Source organism: Aegilops tauschii, chromosome 6 (assembly GCF_002575655.3).
Source record: "Aegilops tauschii subsp. strangulata cultivar AL8/78 chromosome 6, Aet v6.0, whole genome shotgun sequence".
NCBI classification, from domain to species: domain Eukaryota; kingdom Viridiplantae; phylum Streptophyta; class Magnoliopsida; order Poales; family Poaceae; genus Aegilops; species Aegilops tauschii.
In genome coordinates, this window is record NC_053040.3 from 323994366 (window position 1) to 324017281 (window position 22916).

Sequence of the window (22916 nt, forward strand, 5' to 3'; positions counted from 1 at the left end):
TAAAGAGTGCCATCGAATTTGTGTGTGCCCACGTCAAAGATATAAGGTGACTGGCCTACTGAAACGTGCGAGGGGACATGTGCAGTTTGTCTCTGTGGCATGGATACCTACTTACAGCGCTCGACTATCGGTGTGTGGTGGGATGGGGTGGGGGGTGACCTAATCTCTACTATTAAAGGGGATCGAACGTCGTGATGGTTCGACCTCGTCGTAGGCTATCGATAGTCCTTCCACCCACGATCTCCACGATCAAAAAAATCTGCCAAACCAGCCGATCGCTCCCACACGTTTTGTTGAAAAGAAAAAAAACACGTCCCACGCCCCATATTCCTCACCCGTTCGCTCCTGATCCTCTATCCCGAAAATAATTCGCCACCGCCTATGCTCGCCGCCTTGCCCCCAAGCATCACCTTGCCGGCCTAGATCTCGACCCGCCGCCGGTCCCCACCAAGTAGAAGCACCCAGAGGCCATCCGCCCCAACCGCCAACATATGCCGCAACCCGACGTCGCCCAACCGGAGTGCCGTCGCACCAGCTCGCCATAGCACCAAGCGCATCCCCTACCGCAGATGTCAGGGCTAGCCGCCACCCCTGCCAATCGCGTATGGGCAGGTGCGGGCTAACGCCCCCTCCCGGACTCGACCTTCCCCGTGCCCTTGCTTCCAGTCCCCAAATCCAGGAGAGATAGCGGGGGCACGGCCCAAGATCGACAGGTTACCAGCAGAAGCTGCCCACGCCAGGAAGAAACTGCAAGAAGTGCACTTGGTAATTCACTCGATTGTTATCTCGCTCTCTTCCTCCATTTGTCTCTGGGTATTGGCCTCCTGAGTTTTTTTTTTTCTGTTTCTAGCTGCTGTTGCGTTGGACTAGCTGGTGTTGCGTTGGAAGGAAGACGAATGTGAGCAGGAAGATGAGGTAGACATTCTACGTGATGGTAGCGAATCAGAAGCTCGCTGGTGAGAATCCCTAGTTTCTTGGTTCTAATCCCTCATGTAGTCATGTTCACGTGATGGTATTCCAGATTTGGCCTTCTCTTCATCTATCGCGAACCACTAGCGTCATTTATTGCTTGACTTGTTGATTCATAATTACACAGTGCACTTTGTTTTTCTATGGTGATTTATTGCTTTGTTCTTAATTTTGCAGTATCCGGCAAGAACAGCTTCAACATCTCACATCATCAAGTAGGTGTGACTATCCTCTGTACGGAACTTGCCAAAAAGTCATTATATGTACTCTTGTCATAGTGCAAAACTAAATGACATGCAAGAACGACTGTTTGTTAGAATAGTTACTATTGTACTCCCTCCATTTCTAAATATAAGTCGTTTTAGAGATTCCGATATGGGCTACATACGGTTGTATATGGGCATATGTTAGAGTGCAGATTGACTCATTTTGCTCCATATGTAGTCCATATCTCTAAAAGGTCATATATTTAGGAACGGAGGTAGTATTACGTTGCTACCTATGAAAAATTGAAAATTGAAAGGAGGAGCTTTGATGATGAGATAAATTAACCAAACCAAATAAAGAACTACACGTTATACACTGAAATGGTGAGTTGTGCAGCTTTTAAACACATGCCAATCAAAACTATCAAACCCTACAACCTACTGGCCAATCTCTATTTTTATCTATTCCATCATTAGTTTTTGACCTGGTCGACCTCCATTGTCACCTGCTGATTTGTCACTCAGTAGGCTGAATGCAGAGACCAAGAGGGCACATAATTGGAGCTACAGAAAGCTCTGGCAGCGTATTTTTCCTAACATTAACTAGGGACTGGATGCATAGAGGGTTGAAGCCTGTAGATGAAGCATGTGTGCTGCTTAGTCCAGCTGCACATGGCGAAGGTGTTCCTTGATTGGTAAGTAAGTTAACTTACCACCAACGATGGTAGTGTTTACTAGGTTGTGTTAACCTAACACAGAAGATGGAGCTTTTACTGTTTGTGAAATATTTGAATGCCAATTTGAATGAAGACCATTTACAAAGTTTATATGTCTTTTATTCTTCTAATATAAAACTTCGTTTAATGGATTATGATGTCCTTGTTCAATTACTTAATTTACATTAACACTGGACCTGCAAGGAAGTACTTCTCTAATAAATGAAGTATACTTGTGGATGATTCTTGGATTTCTAATTAGGTAGGGTTGAGATTTCTAATTAGGTAGCGATGACAACAAACCCAGCCCTTTCTCCCTCCCCGTTGATTCTATTTTATCATTTCTCAACATTTCAAATGAAAAAAATGCTATGCAAACAGTGCCTTCTTTCTATATATTGTTGGAATCCACAGTGGCGGAGACAGGGGGGAGGGGGCGAGTAGGGGCCTGCCCCCCTCCCTATCAATCGACGAGACACTAAGTACGACATGTTGATTAGCGATATGATTCACATAAACAAGTACTTGGCCCCCCTATCTTAATGTGAATTCTGAAAGAAGGAAATAGGCCCATGTAAAATCCCATTAGTGTGTTGTTTTCAAGTCCTTGGGAATGCTAGATTGGCCTCGCTAAGGGATGGGCATTCTCTTCATGATTAGCGTGTGTGTGCGGATTAGTGCTACGCCTGCTCACCGCCCCATACTCCTGATACACCTCTACCCGCCTGCTCGGTCTTAGTTCGAGAGTGCCTCCCGAAGGGCTGTCCGTGTTTCGAGGGTCCTCCCGAAGGGCTGCCCGAGTGACCGTCCGAGTTTCGAAGGTCCTCTTAAAGGGCTGTCCGCGACACCGTCCGGGGGACTGTACGACTGCCTCTCGGAGGGCTGTCCATGAAGCAGATGAGGGTATACATCCTCGCGGTTGGGAGGTTGTAAATCCTAGTTGCGGGGGTCTGCACCGCCGATCGTCATCGACTCTACTTCTGCTGTGCTACGAGTCGATAACGAAAAGATCAAAACCTTGTATGCAGTCTTCATAGTGGTCCTGGGCTGGTGCGTAAGTCGGAAAATTTTTGTTTTCTGCTGCGTTACCCAACATGTTCAACTTGTTTTTCTTTGACACACGTTAAAATGCTTAAGCCTTCCTCCTAAAATTTCGGATGTGACGATAAGCACATCTATTATTTTTAGATATTTTTTACACTTCAAAAAAACATTTTTTGTGCGCCAGAGCATGTGCTTTTGGGAGTTGAATTTATTTCCAGTCACATATTCATTATTTTTGTTAATATTAATGTGTTGAAGACGTGATAATTCATGATGATATGAACACACAGTAGTGACCGAAGTTATAGAAGGCATTATGCATGTGGTGGTTGGTGGAGGTGATGTGCGGTGGATAAGAGGAAAGCTTGTGGTGGGATGGAAAAAGCCACATCGCAACCTTCGCCAAAGAGATTATGGGGGAACGATGATGTGCGATGGAGAAGAAGAAATCTTGTGGTGGAAGGGAAAAGCCACATCACAACCGTCACCAAAGAGATTATGGGAGATGAGTAAAAAACATGAATGTTTACTGGATAATAGAAGCCACGTGACTTCATAAAAAAAGAAACCACACAATTGTCTTTCTTCAAAGTTCTCATAACTTGGTTGTTGAAAACAATGTGATGAGTGTGTCTATTTAACATGTATCTTTTCACTTCATTAGCAATACTAAAGCAAGACATTTAATGTGCATCCATCCATCAAAGAGATGATGGAAACCACCTCTATAGTTAAAGAATGAATGCACATAACTGGCAGCATGATTCAGAACCACAACAAGGAGGCAACATCAACACGAGGTAGAGATGACGGTCAGATGGAGAGGTGTGTGGAAACAAGGGGCAGGTTGCCTTTGGGGACGAAAATATGAAGAAAAAAACATGCAAGGGTTTGTGGGATAGTGAGAAAATATATTGACATTGTGTTTTACACGTATGTTCACAATAAATATATATGTATATCTCATCATTAGTCCGTGGCAACGCACGGGCAACCAACTAGTTAACTATAGAGGTACAATGGCTGGTATATGTGTGGAGGAGGAGAGAGGCCTACCTTATGTATTGAGGGAGATCGATCGGCATCCATGCATATGTGCAGGAGAGGAATAATGTTGGGACAGAGACAGAGCTAGAGTGTTGGAGGGGGTGGTGGTGGAGTTGCTTCTAGCAAATGGTGGGAGAGGCTTGCTAGACAAACGGAGGGCACGCGTGCAATATCAATAAGAGAGGGGATGGCTACCTGTCTGTGCACGTGCGTGTGAGAGACGGGACAAGAGGCATGCACGAATGATGAGGGGGGACGATATGGCTATGGTAAGCAGAGGTAACTACATAGGAAGATCAATCATCCTTTGTCAGAGAGGAGAGACATAACTTGTGAGGTACGTCGATCGATGGGCGGGGGAAAATAGTTAAAGTCGATCTAGGTATATCTAGGGAGATCGATCGGTATACATGCATGTATGTGTTATAAGCAAATAAGGCCCGGGGAGAAGGATAGAGAGAGAGGGATGCAGCTAGGAGGTGGTGCGAGAGGCATACTATATCGAGGGGAAAGGAGTTTGCGAGTACGAGATCGATGAAAAGAGGGGTGGGAGTGAGGCATGGACGGTGAGAAGAGAAGAGGGAAAGCTTGTGTTTGTGGTAGGCACACCTGGCTAGAGAGGCATATCGATCGATGCGTGCCGTAAAGAAGGAGCTGGGGGGCCTACACACACCGTGGGTGAACGACCTAAAGTGAAAAGGCGAATTTTTGCGATGGAGCTAGAGAATGCCGAGGGAGGGTCAGAGGGATGCGGGCGTGTGCATGCACGAGAGAAAGTTAGCACTAGCTACAAAGATAAGAGGATTGTGTGGGTGGAAAAGACGAATAGAGATCATAATTCATTATAAAAAGTGAATTTGGATATTTGAAGATTTTATCATAGTGTTTTAAACCGACGCATGCGTGAATATATATAACGGTGATACACATGGTGTGGTTATGAACATGTTATACTACATATAATATATTTTATCTCTACTCTTATAAAAAAACAGAGTTGTTGATGATGGTGTGCCTGCCATCCAGCAATATAGGCCGTCCGATTTATATCTGACGGATAGGAAGGAAACTATGGCAATTCTGAAAAAAGATACCCCCCACACCCCTCTCCACATTTGCAAATATGGCCTCCTCTCGATCATCTTGATGTTCCGTGGAACGCATGGACATCTTGCTAGTACTACATATAATATATAGAACATTGATTATAATTTGGGCTAATGTGTGGCTTTTGCAGCTCAGGGCTAAATACTTGTCATAATGTAGGGGGCGGGGCACTATACTTTGTGTGATAAACACGGTGTACGTATGGAACATGGTTTAGATTATGAATATATAGTTAGTACATCAAATGTACTATTATTTGGAATCAACATCAAGTGTATTCAAAAAATAGAATTCGAGTTCATATAGTACACATAGTTCATATCTATCTCTAAAGTATCATGTGGTGTGTTGTTAAGGTAATACACGAATGATGGTTGAAGTTGGCAACAATCATGATTGTAGATTCTTATTGAAATAGAGAAACAAATTCAAATTTAGTTCGAATTGCAGCGGTAGTATAGACATTTGGAATGCACTAAAATGTTGGTATGAGTAGGTTACATGCATTATACAGCCAACGAAAAAATTTAATTGGACATAACATGTTGGTATGAGTAGCTTTGAATAGCATTTGTATAGTAAAACGGGACAAGACTCTCTCTTTGTGTGGTGTGAATAGTTTTATTTTTTTCGTTTTTTTATTGAGGGAAGTGCGAATTGATTTGGTACGTACAAGTACAATATTACACGTTAGGCTTGTCCCTAAATTTCAACCCGTGCCTTGTTATATCCCGAAAATTCAGATATCGTGCTTCCAAAACTGGCGCCTTCACAACCCGCGCCTTGTTATCCCGAAATTACAACGCGCGCGAAAACTCCCTCCAGCTGCCAAATCCCGACACGCGAAATCCTCCTTCTAACCCTAAGCCGAAAGGGCCGCTAGTTCAAATCGGTGGGGGTACTTTTGTAACACACCCTACATTTTGGACAAGCGCGTCCTTAAGTCATGGTTCCCCCCTTCCATCGCCTCCTTTTCGCCATTCGAAATCCCAGGCCGCCATAACCTCTGCGCTCCAGCCGCGAAACCCCACCCTCCTCCGTCCGCCACCTCACCGCTGTCCAGCCGGAGCCTCTTCCCCAATGACGTCGTCCACCGCAACAGCTCGACGTCCCTCGTCCACCTCCCCGGATGAGGATCCGTCGTCCCGCCGGTTCAGCCGCCCCGTCCTCCGCCTCCAAGGAGCTGCTCCGACGATCACCTCGTCTATCGCTGCTGCTCCGTCCCCACAGCGCCGCCTTAACCTGCTCCACCGGAACCGCAGCATCTTCACCGACTCCTCGGACAAAGCCGAGGCCTACTCGGCGCCACCAAAGAGGTTGTACACTCATCGCATCGTGCCTTCTCCTTAACTCGACCTCCCGGCGCCGACGGTGCTCCATCCCGCACCCCCATGGACAGGCTACCTCGAAGCCAGCGCCGCGGGCGACATCTCTATGGCGGCTCTCCCCTAGTGCGAGGCCCCTTTAGCGGCAGCGTCCATACAAGTCGGATCTGCTGCTTCTGCTCCGGCTCTCGCTCGCACTGGTGTTGCTGCTCCGGCTCTCGCTCGCTCGCTCGCGCTGCTGCTGCTACTCTCCCCCTCGCTTGTGCTGTTGCTCTGCACCGATTTAGCTACACTTCAGTCGACTGAATCAACTTTTGGGTTAGTCACTTTTCAGGGGGTGGGGGGCGGGCTCGCCGGAGTTAAGGAAGAACTACCCGCAGTGGGGAGGGGTGCTCGCCGGAGAGGTACCCCACTATCTATCTTAGGGTTCAGGGTGGGGGGCAGTGGACCGGCGGTGGGGAGTTGTTTCAGCGCGGCTGGGGCGGCCGCGGACCGGCGGTGGGGAGTTGTTTCGGGGTAGTGAGGCGGCGCGGGGGCCGGCGGTTCGGCCGGTGGCGGCTGGCGGCTCAGGGGGGTGCAGGTTGAAGATGAACTGCAGGCCCTCCCTAAACTACTTGTCAAGTGCCTCTCTGGTACCATTGCATTCAGTTTCGACAGTAACATTTAGATTCCACAGTAAATTTCAGTTTCGACAGTTAAGTTCAGAGTCAACAGTTTTTACCTCATCGGTTGTAGTGAGGTGGATTTTGGTGATGTAAATTTTACATCTATTTTACATCATCTATTGGATATGCTATTAGAATCTGACTAAAGATTAACGATGTCTGTCTTGTGCTGCTTCAGTCTTGATGTCTTACGGCTCACCGGAGCTGCTCCAGCGATAGAACGATCCATCACAATAGAGCAGTGCCCTGGACGCCGTCTACAGATTCCTCAGATCTTCCTCCACACCTCCGACAGCCACCTCTGCCTCAACTTCTTCAGCGACCAACCCAATGATGCTGAGGTCGACACGGCTACGACAAAGAGGTTGTACACTTGTTGCATCACTTATTACTCTACATTCATGTCGATCCATTAGGGCTATTTTGGTTCAACAGAAAAAAATAGCAATAGGAAATTTTCTTATGGCACTCTACTATTCAATTATTCATGCATTTTGTTGAATGGAATGGAGAAAAACATCCACCTGGACCTACTTTTCAAAATCCTATGCATGAAAATAAGACCAAGTGCATTAGTGGCAGAATAACATTCTAACTGTACAAGCTTTCATATGGTTTCACTTTATTTTGGCCATGTTTCTTTGCATTCCTCTGCTCTTCCAATTCCCGTGAACCAAACACCCAAGTTGACAGAAATCCTGTGTTTACAAATGCACTGTTTACCATGTGCATTCCTATCCTATTCCGGTGTTTTTCCTATCCCTGCGTTTTTAGAATCATGCAAGCTGTCGTGGTTTTTTCACGGCAGATGTCCTAGAGAAAGGACTTAGTCATGGAGCCATCGCTACGGGTTAGCTTAAAGGGGTTAAAGCGGACAAGGGATGCAAGAGAGTTTTATACTAGTTCGGCCCCTTACGATGAAGGTAAAAGCCTACGTCTAATTGTGATGGAACTGATGGGGTTTCGATGACCAGGGAGCGAATACGCTTTGCCTGAGTCTCGAGTTGTTGTGTGTTGTCCTGAACCGCCGCCGGGTCGTCCCCTTATATACATGGGTTGACGCCCGCCGGTTTACAAAATCCCGAGGCCGGCTCATAATCGTGTCCGGCTCGGTCTCTGCTACTTCTATCTTACAACACAAGTTTACATATCAATGCCGGTGTACGTCTACAGGCCTTAAACCGGCTTTGGGCCCTGGGCCTTCATGAAGCGTCACCGTCTGTCTTCATGGACTTCAGATACAGATGAACTACTTATGGGGTTAACCCGGCCTCTCCTGGCCGGTTTACGCCCAGTGGTAATATCCCCAACATTAGGCCGCAGATTGATTTGAATGGTTCATGTCAATCCTCAATACTTAAGAAATTTGCTTTTTCAACATCTTCACATAATCTTGTAAACCGTCGTGACATCATCTTCTAGGATCATGGTAAACCGCCGTGACGTCACCTGCTATTTAAAACTGTGTATAACTCACCTTCATTAATGAGCCTCCGACAATCGAGGCGACAGCTGCGCCTCATATCCAAAAATTCGGCTCCTCGATTTTCGCGCCTGTCGTTTATCTCCCTTATAAATAGGGCCAGGGGGTCTTTCCATTTTCCCCCTCATGCCTCTTCGCGTCATCGTCATCCTCGCGACGCCCGAACCTTCGACCTCGGCCGCCGCCGTCAACCTTCGAGTGCTGCACCAACCTTGGCCGCTGCATTGACTTGAACACACCAGAGCTCCTCCGCGCGCCGCCGCTGCTCAACAGCCTCCGTAAGTCTCCCCTTTCTCTTACCATAGATCTGCACTTAGGGTTTCTGTCGTTCATCAGTGTTCGTCGCCGCCCTTCTTTTTCCTTATTTATATCCATGGATTAAATCCAAAAACCATATAGATCTCGCGCGGTAGTAGTTTTAGCACCTGTTTGATATCCAACTCCTCTCAACTTGGCAAACTTTTAGTATGCTGGAAATTAGGTCAGAATATATTTTGTTTTTCCAATGGGCGGTAGATCTGAAATTATCATAGCAAGATGTGAAACCTGTTTTTCCCTTCACTTATACATATTTAATACCAGATTGGGCGGTTTAACTTCATATACCAAATGATGACCCAGTAGATACCATTAGTCCCCTGTTGAACCGCCAATGAATTACACTATTTCCATCGTCAGACTCCGGTTTACAAATAACCAAATCCGGTTTATCAATATGCTTGTATCCTTATATCGCTGTATAGTTGTCCACTGTAAATCTTAAACCGGCAATAATCATGTTTCAGATTTCCCTTGTCATGGCCAAGCAAGTCTATGAATGCAATTGGGCTCCCTCTCGAGTAACCGAGGAGCAGTTAAACAACCTTGTTAAAACGGGCGCTTTAGCCAAAAAAGATGTTATGCACTTGAGGGTCCCTGGCCCCGAAAATCCTCCTACACCCAAGGATGGAGAGGTAGTCGTGTTCGCTGACCATATCGGACGAGGTTTTAGCCCTCCCGGTTCAAAAAAATTCCGAGATGTACTAGCCAATTTTCTGCTGCGCCCTCAAGACATTGGTCCCAACTCTGTTACCAACATCTGCCACTTCCAAGTATTCTGTGAGGTTTATCTGCAAGAGGAACCTACAGTCGAACTGTTTAGGGATTTCTTTCACTTAAACCGTCGCACCGAGTTCTCAGATGGACCCAATACGGAACTGGGCAGAATGGCGGTTCAGAAGAGGAAATAGGTCACCTTCCCTCATCCCAAACTCCACAGTCACCCCAAAGAGTGGAACCAAACTTGGTTTTACTGCATGGATACCTCTCCATCTGACGAAAACCCCTTGTCGGGTTATCGCCCTGAACGCCTGAGCAACACACACCCTTTTCCTCAGAGGTTGACTGCAAGAGAAAGGGCCAACTATGCTCCTCAATTATCAAAGCTCAGAGCCTTCATGGCGAACGGTTTGACAGGAGTTGATCTTGCTCGTTGTTGGATAAGCTGGAGTATTCTGCCCTTAAGCCGGCGCTCCGGTTTGATGTGTGAGTACACAGGAAGTTTGAAGGATGCTCAGCGGCACATTGACATTCAGCTTACAGATGCAGAAGTCACTGAAGCTGTAAAAAAGATACTGAACGAACCGGAGGCTGTCTGAGCCCAAACCGGACTACTCCCTTTCTGCACCTTCAACAAACCACCAGCTGTAAGAATCATACAATCTTTTTATCTGAAGTTGCTTGTGTCCAAATATTCTCTGAAAGTGTAATTATTTTCTGACAGGGTGATGATCCGTTCTGGAATAAGAAGCCATCACAAGACAAACCGGTGAAGCCGCAAGACAAACCGGTCAAGTCAGTTCGTCCAAAGACCAAGGTTGTTAGAAACCCTGCCAAGAAAAGGACCACTGCATCCTCCAATCTACCAGTTGATGACGATGTGGGTAATCCGAAACCAGAGGTAGAACTTGACTCTCTTGGTTCATTTTTCGTACATCTCATTGATGATGATTATTATCAGGACGACGCTGAAGGCAGTCATGCTGAGGACGTAGAGGTAACTATTCTTTCCTCCGATTCAGATCCTCTGCCAACATAAAAAATCCGTCAGGCAAACCAGAAAATAAAATTTTCTCACCCTCTTGCTTACTTGGATCCAAACTTTCTTTTGAAGACACAACAGCACGAGGCTCGCCGTACAACCCGGCACAGCGGCCAGGTAGTTACCTCCGCCGGTTTACCAAACAGTCCGGTTCGGAAACGCCGATCTGTGGTCTCTTATCCCATTGATACTTCATACCCCAAAGCAGGTTGTTTCCGCCAGCCTCTTAACCCGTCTGATTCAAATTATCAGGGTACTTCTCACTCATCTTCTGGCGAGTCATCGGCCACACAGCTTCCGCCCCTCAAAACAGTTCCTGGGTGAGCTATGCACGTGTCTTTATTCTTGATGTGTTTTCTTTTCATATTGTACTGATTCTCATGTCTATCTTTTCTCAGCGCCAAGCCAAGACCCAGCAGGAAGGCTCGATTAAGCAAACCGGCTGATGATAATGTAGCTGTTGAACCGGAAAAAACTCCAGATCCAGAAGAAACCGATGCTGATGACATGCTTAACAATCCGCCGCCTCAAGACCATGATTTCCTTGCCGAACAAGTGCAAGTTGACACTTCAAGCCATGCAGACCGGCCAACCAGCCCTGTCCAAACTGATGACAAACCGGTCAGTCCAGTTAAGGATACTGACAATCCGCCGACTCCAGTGAGGGCTGCCGATGACCAAGATGATGACATTATGATTACTGGCACTGGCCACACCACTCCTGGCAACCCGGTCGCTTTGTCAAAGCATACTGCCAAGGACAACCTCTCTGCTATCGGCAAAGGCAAATGGAATGCCGATTTATCAAGCTACGCCCATCTCAATGCTCAAGACATTCACTCTGGCTTCTTGAACCGTCTGTATACCAGCCGTGACTATGAAGCCAGTTTGGTAAACTTGATGAAGGAGCGATATGAGGTAACTACCATTTTTCTCTTTTGTCCAATTGCAGTTTATCAACTCCTAGTAGCCCCCAAGTGACGGTTTATGATACCGATCTAAACAGGGACTTTTGTCATAATTCAACTTTTCATATTTAGCCTCCAGGGACCGGATTACCTCTTTCAGATGAACCGGTTCCTTAAAATTTGCCATACTGCTCTTTCACCGGTATAGCCCCCAAGGGCCGGTTTAACTTTATAAAGATGAACCGGGACTGTAGAATAATTCCCATACCAATAGTTTTTGAACAAACACACATTAGCCCCCAAGTGCCAAGATTAATACTTGTATTGTGCTTGGGACTTATAGAAATTTCTGATAAGGAGCAAATATGCATTAGCCCCCAAGTATCAAGGGCATAACTTGTTATGTGCTTGGTACTTCAAATATATAATGTCAACTCATTATAGATCTGTCCCTTTATAGGCTGAGCTGAGCAAGAAGGATAGCCAAACCGCTGATCTGCAAGAGAACATCAAAACCCAGCAAGCTAAAGCCTCCAAAGTGAAGGAAGAGTTGACCCGCGCTCTAGGCGCTATGGAGAAACTGAAAGAGGGCTTCAACAAAGAGCGGGCAGATTGGGAGACTGAAAAAGCCACTTTGATAAAAAGGGCTGAAAACGCAGAAGCCGCTCTTAAACCGGTGGTTGACGAGCTGACTGGTGTAAAGCGGCAAGTGCATGCTATGACCGCTGCTGTGTTTGGTAAGCATCCTTACTTTATGCTTTCAACATATCTTCCCATGCGTTGCCGGTTTACTGATGTTTGTAATGATACAGGAACTCGCATTAGCCATCTGGGCTCTGATGTACAGAAGAAGTTGAAAGCTGCCTATACGCTGATAGAGCAACTGTATACCGGCGCACAACGGATTATCTGCACCGCTTCTCACAATAAGCCACCCCCGACGTTGATGAAGGATACCTTAGACATGCTATCTATGCTGCCTGCCCGGGTAGAAGAGCTAAAGAGGTCTGCTGCAAGGGTTGGCGCTCTGACCGCACTAACCCGGGCAAAAGCATGGGTGCCTGACCTTGATCTGACGAACGTGGCTAAAGGCTACCCAAGCTTAAAAGAAGACGGATCAGAATTTGGCACTGAAGATCTCCGCGCCATAAACCGGGAAGTACGTCCACTGGCTTGTCAACTTGCTGAAGAGGCTGATCTTTCATTTTACCAGGCGAGTTATGATACCAATAACAAGCGGGTTGCTGCACCAACTCCTGAGGCTCAAAACCTGATTCCTCCAATCCGTAAGCACACTTATGCCCCTAATATTGAACCGTCAACCCTTATAATCGATGAAGCTGTGTTTCAAGCTTTAACTGGGATCGACTGGACAACTGTTGACTTCCAGCCGCTGGGTAGAGACGAAGAAGATGAACTAGTGCAAGCTGATCCTCAGCCGTCAGGTCAAGCTGATAAGCAATCATAATCCGGGGGCCGGTTTAGTCTTCCTCATGCTGCAATACTTATTGAGAAACAATTATCCATTTGGGCACTGAAATGCCTTGTAATAGGCTAGTTAAAACAGTTGGTCTGTTATGCCTTCATGCATATTTATCTGCAACTGATGCGTGTTAATCCGCCATGCTTAAGATATGATGTTCATAATCCATAGCTATTTATTCAAGCTGTTCCTGTAGATAAGAAGCTTAAAGCGCCCTGGCGTTTTACCACCGGGCGGGTCATGATACCCAAATATATATATGACCAAGGTTGGAAAAGATAACCAAATATAGAAATATATGATACCTGTGACCTTTAGGCATAGTGTTGGTTGACCAACCTTGTAATGAGGGTAATAACCCTAATCCGGAGTAAAAGTAACTCATGTTATATGATGCCGGTTTACAATAAAACCGTTCCGGGCTGTGATAAACACCGGTTTATTCCATACTGGTGACTATGAGTCAAAACCAGACCGGGATGATAGTCTCCGGATTATAACTTGACCATGTACTGACAACTTGTAGTTGACAGCCTAACCGGGTTGATAAACACCGGTTTGAAAACATCACAAATCTTATGAAAACAAAGAAAACTCAGCAAAAGGCAAGTAAAAACCATTGTAGTCGAGGCTTTTTACGGGCTACCAGGCCCTAAAATCGACAGCAAAGAAATCCCAGGCAACATTATGAGCTGTGCTCAGTGGGTGTTGATGTTTGAGCTGTTGTTTTACAACACTCTCTTTGGCCCCGGTTTGACGTGGCTTTGAGCCGATCAAGAGGCGTGACTATGTTTCAGGTTCGACCAAGTCCCCAAGTGATGCTGTGGCATTACGCCGATCAAGAGGTGCAGCTATGGTTCGGGTTCGACCAAGCCCCCAAGTGATGTTGTGGCATTGCGCCGATCAAGAGGTGTAGCTATGGTTCGGATACGACCAAGCCCCCAAGTGATGCTGTGGCATTGCGCCGATCAAGAGGTGTAGCTATGGTTCGGATACGACCAAGCCCCCAAGTGATCTAATATGAAGCTTCGAGAAGCTAAATCAAGGGGTAAACCGGAAGCCGCTTTGTAAGCTCCATGTAACCGCACATGATGTATGGAAAACAACAGATACCCCGCTTTAGCTAAGGTTCCGGTTTATTATATTGATCATAATATATACAATGTCATAATATGTATATAAGCAGAGCCTGTAGCTCAAGTATAGTAGGGCCGAAGATGAGCAATATTCCACGGCCGGTTGGTCTCCTCCTCCGATTTACGTGAGTCTTTGCGCTCTCGAACATCGATTAGGTAGTATAACCCGTTGTGCAGATTCTTGCTGACCACAAAAGGTCCTTCCCAAGGGGGGATACCTTGTGCATATCCGTCTGATCCTGGATGAGTCGAAGCACCAAATCTCCTTCTTGAAAGGTTCTGGTTCTAACCCGGCGGCTATGATAACAACGCAGATCTTGCTGATAAATCGCCGAACGGGCTGCCGCCATGTCACGCTCCTCATCTAACAGGTCAAGAGCTTCCTGCCGTGTCTTCTCGTTGTCAGCTTCAACGTATGCCGCTACACGAGGTGAGTCATGACGGATGTCACTAGGAAGAACGGCTTCCGCTCCATAAACCATGAAGAACGGTGTGTATCCTGTCGATCTGTTGGGTGTGGTATTGATGCTCCATAACACTGAAGGTAGCTCCTCAACCCAACAACCCGGGGTCCGTTGCAAAGGAACCATAAGCCGGGGTTTGATGCCTCTCAAGATCTCTTGATTGGCCCTCTCCGCTTGACCATTGGACTGGGGGTGAGCCACTGATGACACGTCAAGCCGGATGTGCTCACGTTGACAGAACTCCTTCATGGCACCTTTTGACAGATTGGAACCATTGTCTGTTATGATGCTGTGTGGAAAGCCAAACTGGAAGATCACCGTTTTGATGAATTGAACCGCCGTGGCTGCGTCACACTTACTAACTGGCTCTACCTCCACCCACTTCATGAACTTATCAACCGCCACCAAGAGGTGGGTCTTCTTGTCCTTGGACCTCTTGAAAGGCCCAACCATATCCAGCCCCCAAGTTGGAAATGGCCAGGTGATTGGAATCATCCTCAATTCTTGAGCCGGTACATGAGCGCGCCTTGAGAATTTCTGACAGCTATCACATTTTTTGACCAAGTCCTCGGCATCAGCATGAGCTGTCAACCAATAGAAACCGTGACGAAACGCCTTGGCCACCAAAGATTTTGAACCGGCGTGGTGACCACAATCTCCTTCGTGGATCTCACGCAAAATTTCACGGCCTTCCGCAGGAGACACACAACGTTGAAACGCCCCTGTCACACTGCAATGATGTAACTCTCCATTGATGATAGTCATGGATTTGGACCGCTGGATTATCTGCCTGGCCAGAGTTTCATCCTCTGGTAACTCGCCCTGGTTCATATACGCCAGATACGGAACCGTCCAATCCGAGATAACATGAAGGGCCGCCACCAACTGAGCCTCCGGATCAGGAACAACCAAATCCTCTTCACCAGGGAGCTTGACGGATGGATTATGCAAAACATCCAGGAAGACATTAGGTGGAACCGGTTTACGTTGGGAACCCAGGCGGCTTAAAGCATCCGCCGCTTCATTCTTTCGCCGGTCCACATGATCCACCTGATAACCTTTAAAGTGACCTGCAACAATATCCACCTCACGACGATATGCTGCCATGAGTGCGTCCTTGGAATCCCAAGTGCCGGACACTTGTTGAGCCACCAAATCCGAGTCACCGAAGCACTTAACTCGGCTTAGATTCATCTCCTTAGCCATTCGAAGACCATGGAGTAAAGCCTCATATTCAGCTGCATTGTTAGTGCAAGGGAACATTAAACGGAGAACATAACAAAACTTATCACCTCGTGGGGAAGTTAATACGACTCCAACCCATGAGCCCTCCAATTGCCTGGACCCATCAAAATGAATAGTCCAGTAAGTATGATCCGGCTTCTCCTCTGGCGCTTGTCATTCTGTCCAATCATTGATGAAATCCACAAGTGCCTAAGATTTGATCGCCGTTCGGGGTATGTATTTCAACCCGTGAGGCCCGAGCTCGATAGCCCACTTAGCAATCCGGCCAGTTGCTTCCCTGTTCTGGATTATATCCCCCAAAGGAGCAGAACTGACCACCGTGATGGGATGACCTTGGAAATACTGCTTAAGCTTCCGGCTTGCCATGAAAACCCCATACACCAACTTTTGCCAATGCGGGTACCTCTGCTTGGACTCAATAAGTACCTCACTGATATAGTAAACCGACCGCTGAACCGGATATTCCTTTCCTGCCTCCTTGCGTTCCACCACAATAGCCACACTAACAGCCCGAGCGTTAGCTGCCACATATATCAATAATGGTTCTTTATGTACTAGAGCGGCCAGAATCGACGGATTAGCCAGTTGCCGCTTTAAGTCCTCAAATGCTTCATTAGCGACGTCACTCCAGACGAAGTTATCCGTTTTCTTCAGCATTTGATACAAAGGGATGGCCTTCCCGCCAAGGCGACTGACAAACCGGCTCAACGCGGCAATCCGGCCTACCAGGCGTTGAACATCATTGATACCCTTCGGTTTAGCCAAGGAGGTGATAGCTTTGATCTTTTCCGGATTAGCTTCAATGCTCCTGTTAGACACCAAAAAGCCCAAGAGCTTGCCTGCAGGTACACCAAAGACACACTTGGCCGGATTAAGCATCATTTTATAAACCCGCAGGTTATCAAAGGTTTCCTTCAGGTCATCAATCAATGTCTCCTTCTTCCTTGACTTTACCACAATATCATCCACATAGGCATGAACATTGCGGCCGATTTGTTTATGAAGACAATTCTGCACACACCGTTGATAAGTCGCCTGGGCACTCTTGAGCCCAAAGGGCATTGACACATAGCAGAAGGCTCCAAAGGGAGTTATGAAGGCTGTCTTCTCCTGGTCCTTAACAGCCATTTTGATCTGATGATAACCAGAATATGCATCCAAAAAACTTAAACGCTCACAACCCGCCGTAGCATCAATAATTTGATCAATACGGGGGAGGGAAAAAGGATCTGCCGGACAAGCTTTGTTGAGATCTGCGTAGTCCACACACATACGCCAACCACTTAGGATGGAATACTTCAACGATAAATCCAGCCGCCAAGAGCCTGGCTACTTCTTCTCCAATAGCTTTGCGTCTTTCTTCATTGAACCGGCGGAGAAACTGCTTGACTGGTTTATACTTAGGATCCACATTGAGAGTGTGCTCAGCGAGTTCTCTCGGTACACCAGGCATGTCAAAAGGCTTCCATGCAAAGATGTCCCGATTCTCATGGATGAACTCGATGAGCGCGCTTTCCTATTTCGGATCCAAGTTAGCGCCGATGCTAAACTACTTGGACGAATCGCCAGGCACGAAGTCAACAAGCTTAGTCTCATCAGCCGATTTAAATTTCAGGGCCGGATCATGTTCTGTAGTTGGTTTCTTCAACGAAGTCATATCTGCCGGATCGACATTGTCTTTGTAAAACTTCAACTCTTCTGTTGCACAAACCGACTCAGCATACGCCGCATCACCTTCTTCACACTCCAGAGCAATCTTGTGGCTCCCATGCACGGTTATAGTTCCCTTGTGACCTGGCATCTTGAGGTGCGGATAGACATAACAAGGCCGTGCCATAAACTTAGCATAAGCTAGCCGTCCAAATAGGGCATGATACGGGCTTCTGATTTTCACCACTTCAAAGGTCAAGGTTTCTGATCTCGAGTCATGCTCATCTCCGAAAGCCACCTCCAGAGCTATCTTACCAACAGGATATGCCGACTTACCAGGCACCACACCATGGAACACCGTATTGGATGGTTTAAGATTTTTATTTGTTAGCCCCATGCGACGGAAAGTTTCATAATAAAGGATATTGATACTACTCCCTCCATCCATGAGTACCTTAGTGAACTTATAACCTCCCACCTGAGGTGCCACCACTAGAGGCAGATGACCCGGATTGTCAACCCGGGGCGGATGATCTTCTCTACTCCACACAATTGGCTGCTCGGACCAGCGCAAATAATGGGGCACCGCCGGTTCAACGGCATTCACCTCCCTTTTATGAAGCTTCTGATTGCGTTTGTCCAAGCTAGTGGTGAAGACATGATACTGTCCGCTATTCAACTGCTTCGGGTTGCTCTGGTAACCCGACTGCTGCTGCTGCTGATTGCCCTGATGATTATAGCCACCATGATTACCTTGATTACTTTGATTGCTATGTCCACCCTGATTATCGTGGAAGCCTGAACCGGAATTTCCTCCGCCATAACCCGGCCCATGACAGGCAGGGACCGAACCGCCTCCTGGTCCATGATCATACCGGAGAGAATCAGAATTTTTGAACTCCTGCATGATGTAGCAATCTTTCCAGAGGTGCGTGGACGGTTCTTCCTTCGTCCCATGCTTTGTACATGGCTGGTTCAACAGATAAGATAAACGGTCCGGATTAGGACTTGGCTTTCCGCCGCGCTGGGGCGGTTTACCCTTACGCCGCTGGCCCTTGTCATGTGCATTAGTGTTAGCCACAAAGTCTAAACCGTGGTCCGCTTTACGCTTGCCGCTGTTTCCATGACCCGCCGGGTTGTGGTGCTGCCCCTTGGCGTTGCCGCTCTTTTTTCCCTTCCCTGTCTTATCATCGTCAGACTCGGGATCCTTGGTACTATCAGAGTCGGCATACTTCACCAGTGCAGCCATGACGGTTCCCATGTCATTACAATGACGTTTGAGCCATCCCAACTTCAACTTCAAGGATTCAAACCGGCAATTGCCTTCCTATGTTAAAACTGCAGTGTCAGCGTTGATGCGGTCTGATGAATGCAAAACCTCCGAAACCCGGCGCACCCAATGGGTTGTTGACTCTCCTTCTTCCTGGACACATGCAGCTAAGTCCACAATTGACATGGGCTTCTTGCATGTATCCTTGAAGTTCTGAATGAACCGGGCTCTCAACTCGGCCCATGACCTGATAGAATTAGCCGGTAAGCTCTTTAACCAAGTGCGGGCTGTCCCTTGCAGCATCATGGTAAAGTATTTCGCACACGCCGCATCATCCACATCCAGCATCTCCATGGCCATCACATAGCTTTCGACCCATGTCTCAGGGGATAAATCGGTGGTGTAATTCGGCACCTTGCGCAGGCCCTTGAAATCCTTAGGCAGGCGCACATTGCGTAACGCCGGGACGAGGCACTGCACTCCCAAAGAACTAGAGGTAACTCCTAGTTCCACCGATGTGGTTGGACGAACCGGAGTAAGCTGACGGGCTTCATGATGCGCCGCTAACTCGGCCTCTCTGCATGCCCGAGCCCGGTCCACCACCTCCTGAGCATCACCAGCACCACCCGCCGGGTTATTGCCACGGGGCGGATCACGGTTCCGCGCATTGCTTGACACTGTCGGTTCATCCATACGCGTGCTGTAACTCCGGCTTGGACGGGGAGTAGAATGAATCCGATCGCGACTATATGAATAAGCCTCCTGTTGAACCAAGGCTGTGTGAAGAAGCTCCTTAACCCGACGCGTCTCGACCGCCGCTGGAGAATCGCCTTCGATCGGGATGGCCGCCAGCCGTGAAGCGGCAGCGACAATGTTGTCCATTGGGTTAGAATATTGACCCGATGGCGTGGGGACATGCGGTACTACATTGTTATTCTGACGAGGCGGATCCACCAAACGTGGCTGAACCGGCGTCCCTGCTCCAGGTGCCTCCGCCCGGTTTACCACCGGCGGATTACTGGTCCCTGCTCCCGGGGTGTTAAAGAGATTTCTAGCGTCATAAACCGGCGGCAAACGAGATCGGTGCCTCCTCTTCAAGACTTCGTTCGACGCACTCTGATCCAGCATAATCCGGTAAGCTTGTGCATCCAAAGCGGCCCGCTCCGTGGCTATCCTGGTATCCTCAGCTGCTAAGTCGGCTTTGGCCTGGGTGATCTTTTCTTTCACTTTCGCGACTTCCACATTGTGTGCATCCTGATCCGCCGGGTTAACCTCCGCCATCAGCGTTGCCAATGCGTCAAAAAAATCAGATAGAACCTGAGCTGGCGGTCGCACAGGGCCTCCTGCCCTGGCCGCTGTTGCCGCTGCCGATCCGGAAATCATCGCCGCTATGGTCAAAGAGTGAAGCGCCGGCGTGCCGGCCATGAAGATCGCAACCCGGTTTGGTAGATCAAAGGGGTCCGGAATACTGTCGCCATCGGAACAGCCCCCAATCCGGCCATCTTGTAACTGATATAACGACTCGGTCTCTCCGGTCGATGACTCGTCGCCGGAATAAACGACGGTCTCACCACCAGATTCCGATCTATCCTCAGATTCCCCTCCATGGATAACTCCCACGAAGGCACGCTTCATGACAGGCTTGACCCTGGCAGATCTCGCACGCTGAGCCGTTTCGACGAGGTCGGTGCAGATGTCCGGCTCAGGGCCTGGTTCACCGATCTTGCCAATGAAAACGTGTATGGCACCAAAGGGGACCCGGTACCCGTACTCGATTGAGCCGGCCTCGGGGCCCCAGCCTGCATCGTCGATGTAGAGCTTGCCGCGACGACTCTTGGTCATCCAGCCCAGAGCATAACCCTTGAGTCCTTCGAAATTGCCCTCCAAGAACTTGAAACCATCGTGCGATAGCCCCATGGTGGGCACCAACTTTCGTGGTTTTGTCATGGCAGATGTCCTAGAGAAAGGACTTAGTCGTGGATCCATCGCTACGGGTTAGCTTAAAGGGGTTAAAGCGGACAAGGGACGCAAGAGAGTTTTATACTAGTTCGGCCCCCTTACGATGAAGTAAAAGCCTACGTCTAGTTGTGATGGAATTGATGGGGTTTCGATGACCAGGGAGCGAATACGCTTTGCCTGAGTCTCGAGTTGTTGTCTGTTGTCCTGAACCGCCGTCGGGTCATCCCCTTATATACATGGGTTGACGCCCACCGGTTTATAGAATCCCGAGGCTGGCTCATAATCGTGTCCGGCTCGGTCTCTGCTACTTCTATCTTACAACACAAGTTTACATATCAATGCCGGTGTACGTCTACAGGCCTTAAACCGGCTTTGGGCCCTGGGCCTTCATGAAGCGTCACCGTCTGTCTTCATGGACTTCAGATACAGATGAACTACTTATGGGGTTAACCCATCCTCTCCTGGCCGGTTTACGCCCAGTGGTAATATCCCCAACACAAGCCAAATGAGCCCTTATAGAATTACTTCAGTCACAGGTAGGTGTCGAAGGACACTTTGTGTGGTTTGTCCTGCTCCTGTCGTGACGTCGTCCACGTCACCTGAGCTGCTCCATAGACAGAAGCATCCACCAAACCAGACATCACGACTCCTGACCGTCTTTCGCCACCTCAGATCTCCTTCCCTACCGCCGGCACCCACCGCAATGGCATCACCATCATCGACTCGGCACATGAACCTGAGGAGTACACGGGCCCACAAGAGAGGTCACACTCTTTTGTTTCTGCTTATGTTATGCATTGCTTAAAATTACCTACTACTTTATCGTCCTGTTCACCTCTTAGACTCCATGTTAGGTCCAAATTAATCTTCAAACTTGAGTTCTAAATTAGTTGTGGGGCACATATCGAGGCAGCAATGAATAGTATCTCTGTCTAATATCGGGTTCACCTAGGGTATGCCTATGTTGTTCATCTTGCGTGGGAAACAAATAGTAAAGCAATCATCATCTGTCTTCTTATTAAATTAAAGCAATCATCAACCTGCTATCATTATTTTTGGATTCATCCACTGGTTGTTACCATCACTCTAGATTTCTGCATGCTCTCCTTAATAATCTCACCATATTTTTTTCGTATGCATGTCAGATATTGTACACAGTCATGCTGAACATGTTGAGAAAAAGAGAAGAGTTTTGCGCGGCAATACAATGTCATGCAGACATCGCTCCATGGTGGGTTCAATGGCAAACCCTCCCCCTCTCCAGATTGTAATCCAGAGGAAGATATCTGTTCTGAGGCGGATTCAGACGCAGCTGACCACTCCTATTTACCCCCAAGGTGTTTTCTCTACCTTGGCATGATGATGTTAGTCATATCATGCATATGTTGCCTTGTAGTGCCGACTTTTGACATCATATATGTCATCTGCTTAGTTTAGACGTGTTCTGTAATGCCACTTGTTTAGTTTCTATATCATATATGGGAATTATGCAGTCTCATGTCTTTTAGCCAGCCATAATATATGTGAAATGTGCAATGCCATCCTATTTAACCAGGCATCATATAGGTGAATGATATCTTGCCCATCCTTTTCTTCATTACATTTCCATTTGTCGACAATGTTTGTACATTAATCTACTCTTCCTGCGAATTAGCCATTTGGGTGGGAGGAAAAATCTGGTGTGAAAACAAGGCCTTCAGAGCAGATAGTGCTACCCGTCGAAGCAGATCTCTTGTTGGGTCCCGACAGCTCCTCAGAGATGGATTCAGAGACAGATGACCAGTCCTATTCCCCCACCGAGGTGTATGCTCTAACTTGGCACGGTTATACTGCTCATATCATGCATATGGTGTCTTGCATTGCATATTTTAGACATCATATACACAATATTCAACACCATGTTCTTAGTTCAGACATCATATCGAATGCCCTCTGTTTAGCATATCTCTACTCTTATAAAAAATAGAGTTGGTGTTGATGGTGTGCCTGCCATCCTGCAATATAGGCCGCCTGATTTATATCTGATGGATAGGAAGGAAACTATGGCAAGTTTCAAAAAGATACCCACACCCCTCTTCACATTTGCAAATAAGGCCTTCCTTCATTCATCCTTTTCTCTCACAAGATAAACTACTCATATAAATGCATCTTGATGTTCC

At 47.5% G+C, this 22916-nt stretch overlaps 1 protein-coding gene and 1 long non-coding RNA gene across 3 annotated transcripts; both read left to right on the forward strand.

The window, feature by feature from the left end:
• Positions 1 to 324: 324 nt before the first annotated feature.
• LOC109746300 (uncharacterized) lies at positions 325 to 22094 on the forward strand. 2 transcript variants are annotated; one of them, XR_005760256.3, is made up of 6 exons: positions 325 to 765; positions 851 to 956; positions 1147 to 1184; positions 1701 to 1870; positions 7258 to 7443; positions 21903 to 22094. It is a non-coding gene; the product is annotated as an uncharacterized lncRNA (long non-coding RNA). The 2 variants fall into 2 exon arrangements; XR_005760255.3 differs by lacking the exons at positions 7258 to 7443; positions 21903 to 22094 and having other exon boundaries at positions 1701 to 1995.
• On the forward strand, positions 7997 to 13226 carry LOC141025383 (uncharacterized). Its single transcript, XM_073500666.1, has 7 exons — positions 7997 to 8002; positions 10325 to 10597; positions 10715 to 10759; positions 10895 to 10962; positions 11041 to 11560; positions 12011 to 12287; positions 12363 to 13226. Exons 1-7 carry the CDS (start codon positions 7997 to 7999, stop codon positions 13016 to 13018), a joined length of 1845 nt encoding a protein of 614 aa, XP_073356767.1. The 3' UTR covers positions 13019 to 13226.
• Positions 22095 to 22916: the final 822 nt, after the last annotated feature.

Coding starts and splice junctions, on each gene's coding strand:
- LOC141025383 (XM_073500666.1), top strand. Junction 10,760..10,894: donor CAACCCGGCACAGCGGCCAG/GTAGTTACCTCC, acceptor TCAAATTATCAG/GGTACTTCTCACTCATCTTC. Junction 10,963..11,040: donor CCCCTCAAAACAGTTCCTGG/GTGAGCTATGCA, acceptor ATCTTTTCTCAG/CGCCAAGCCAAGACCCAGCA.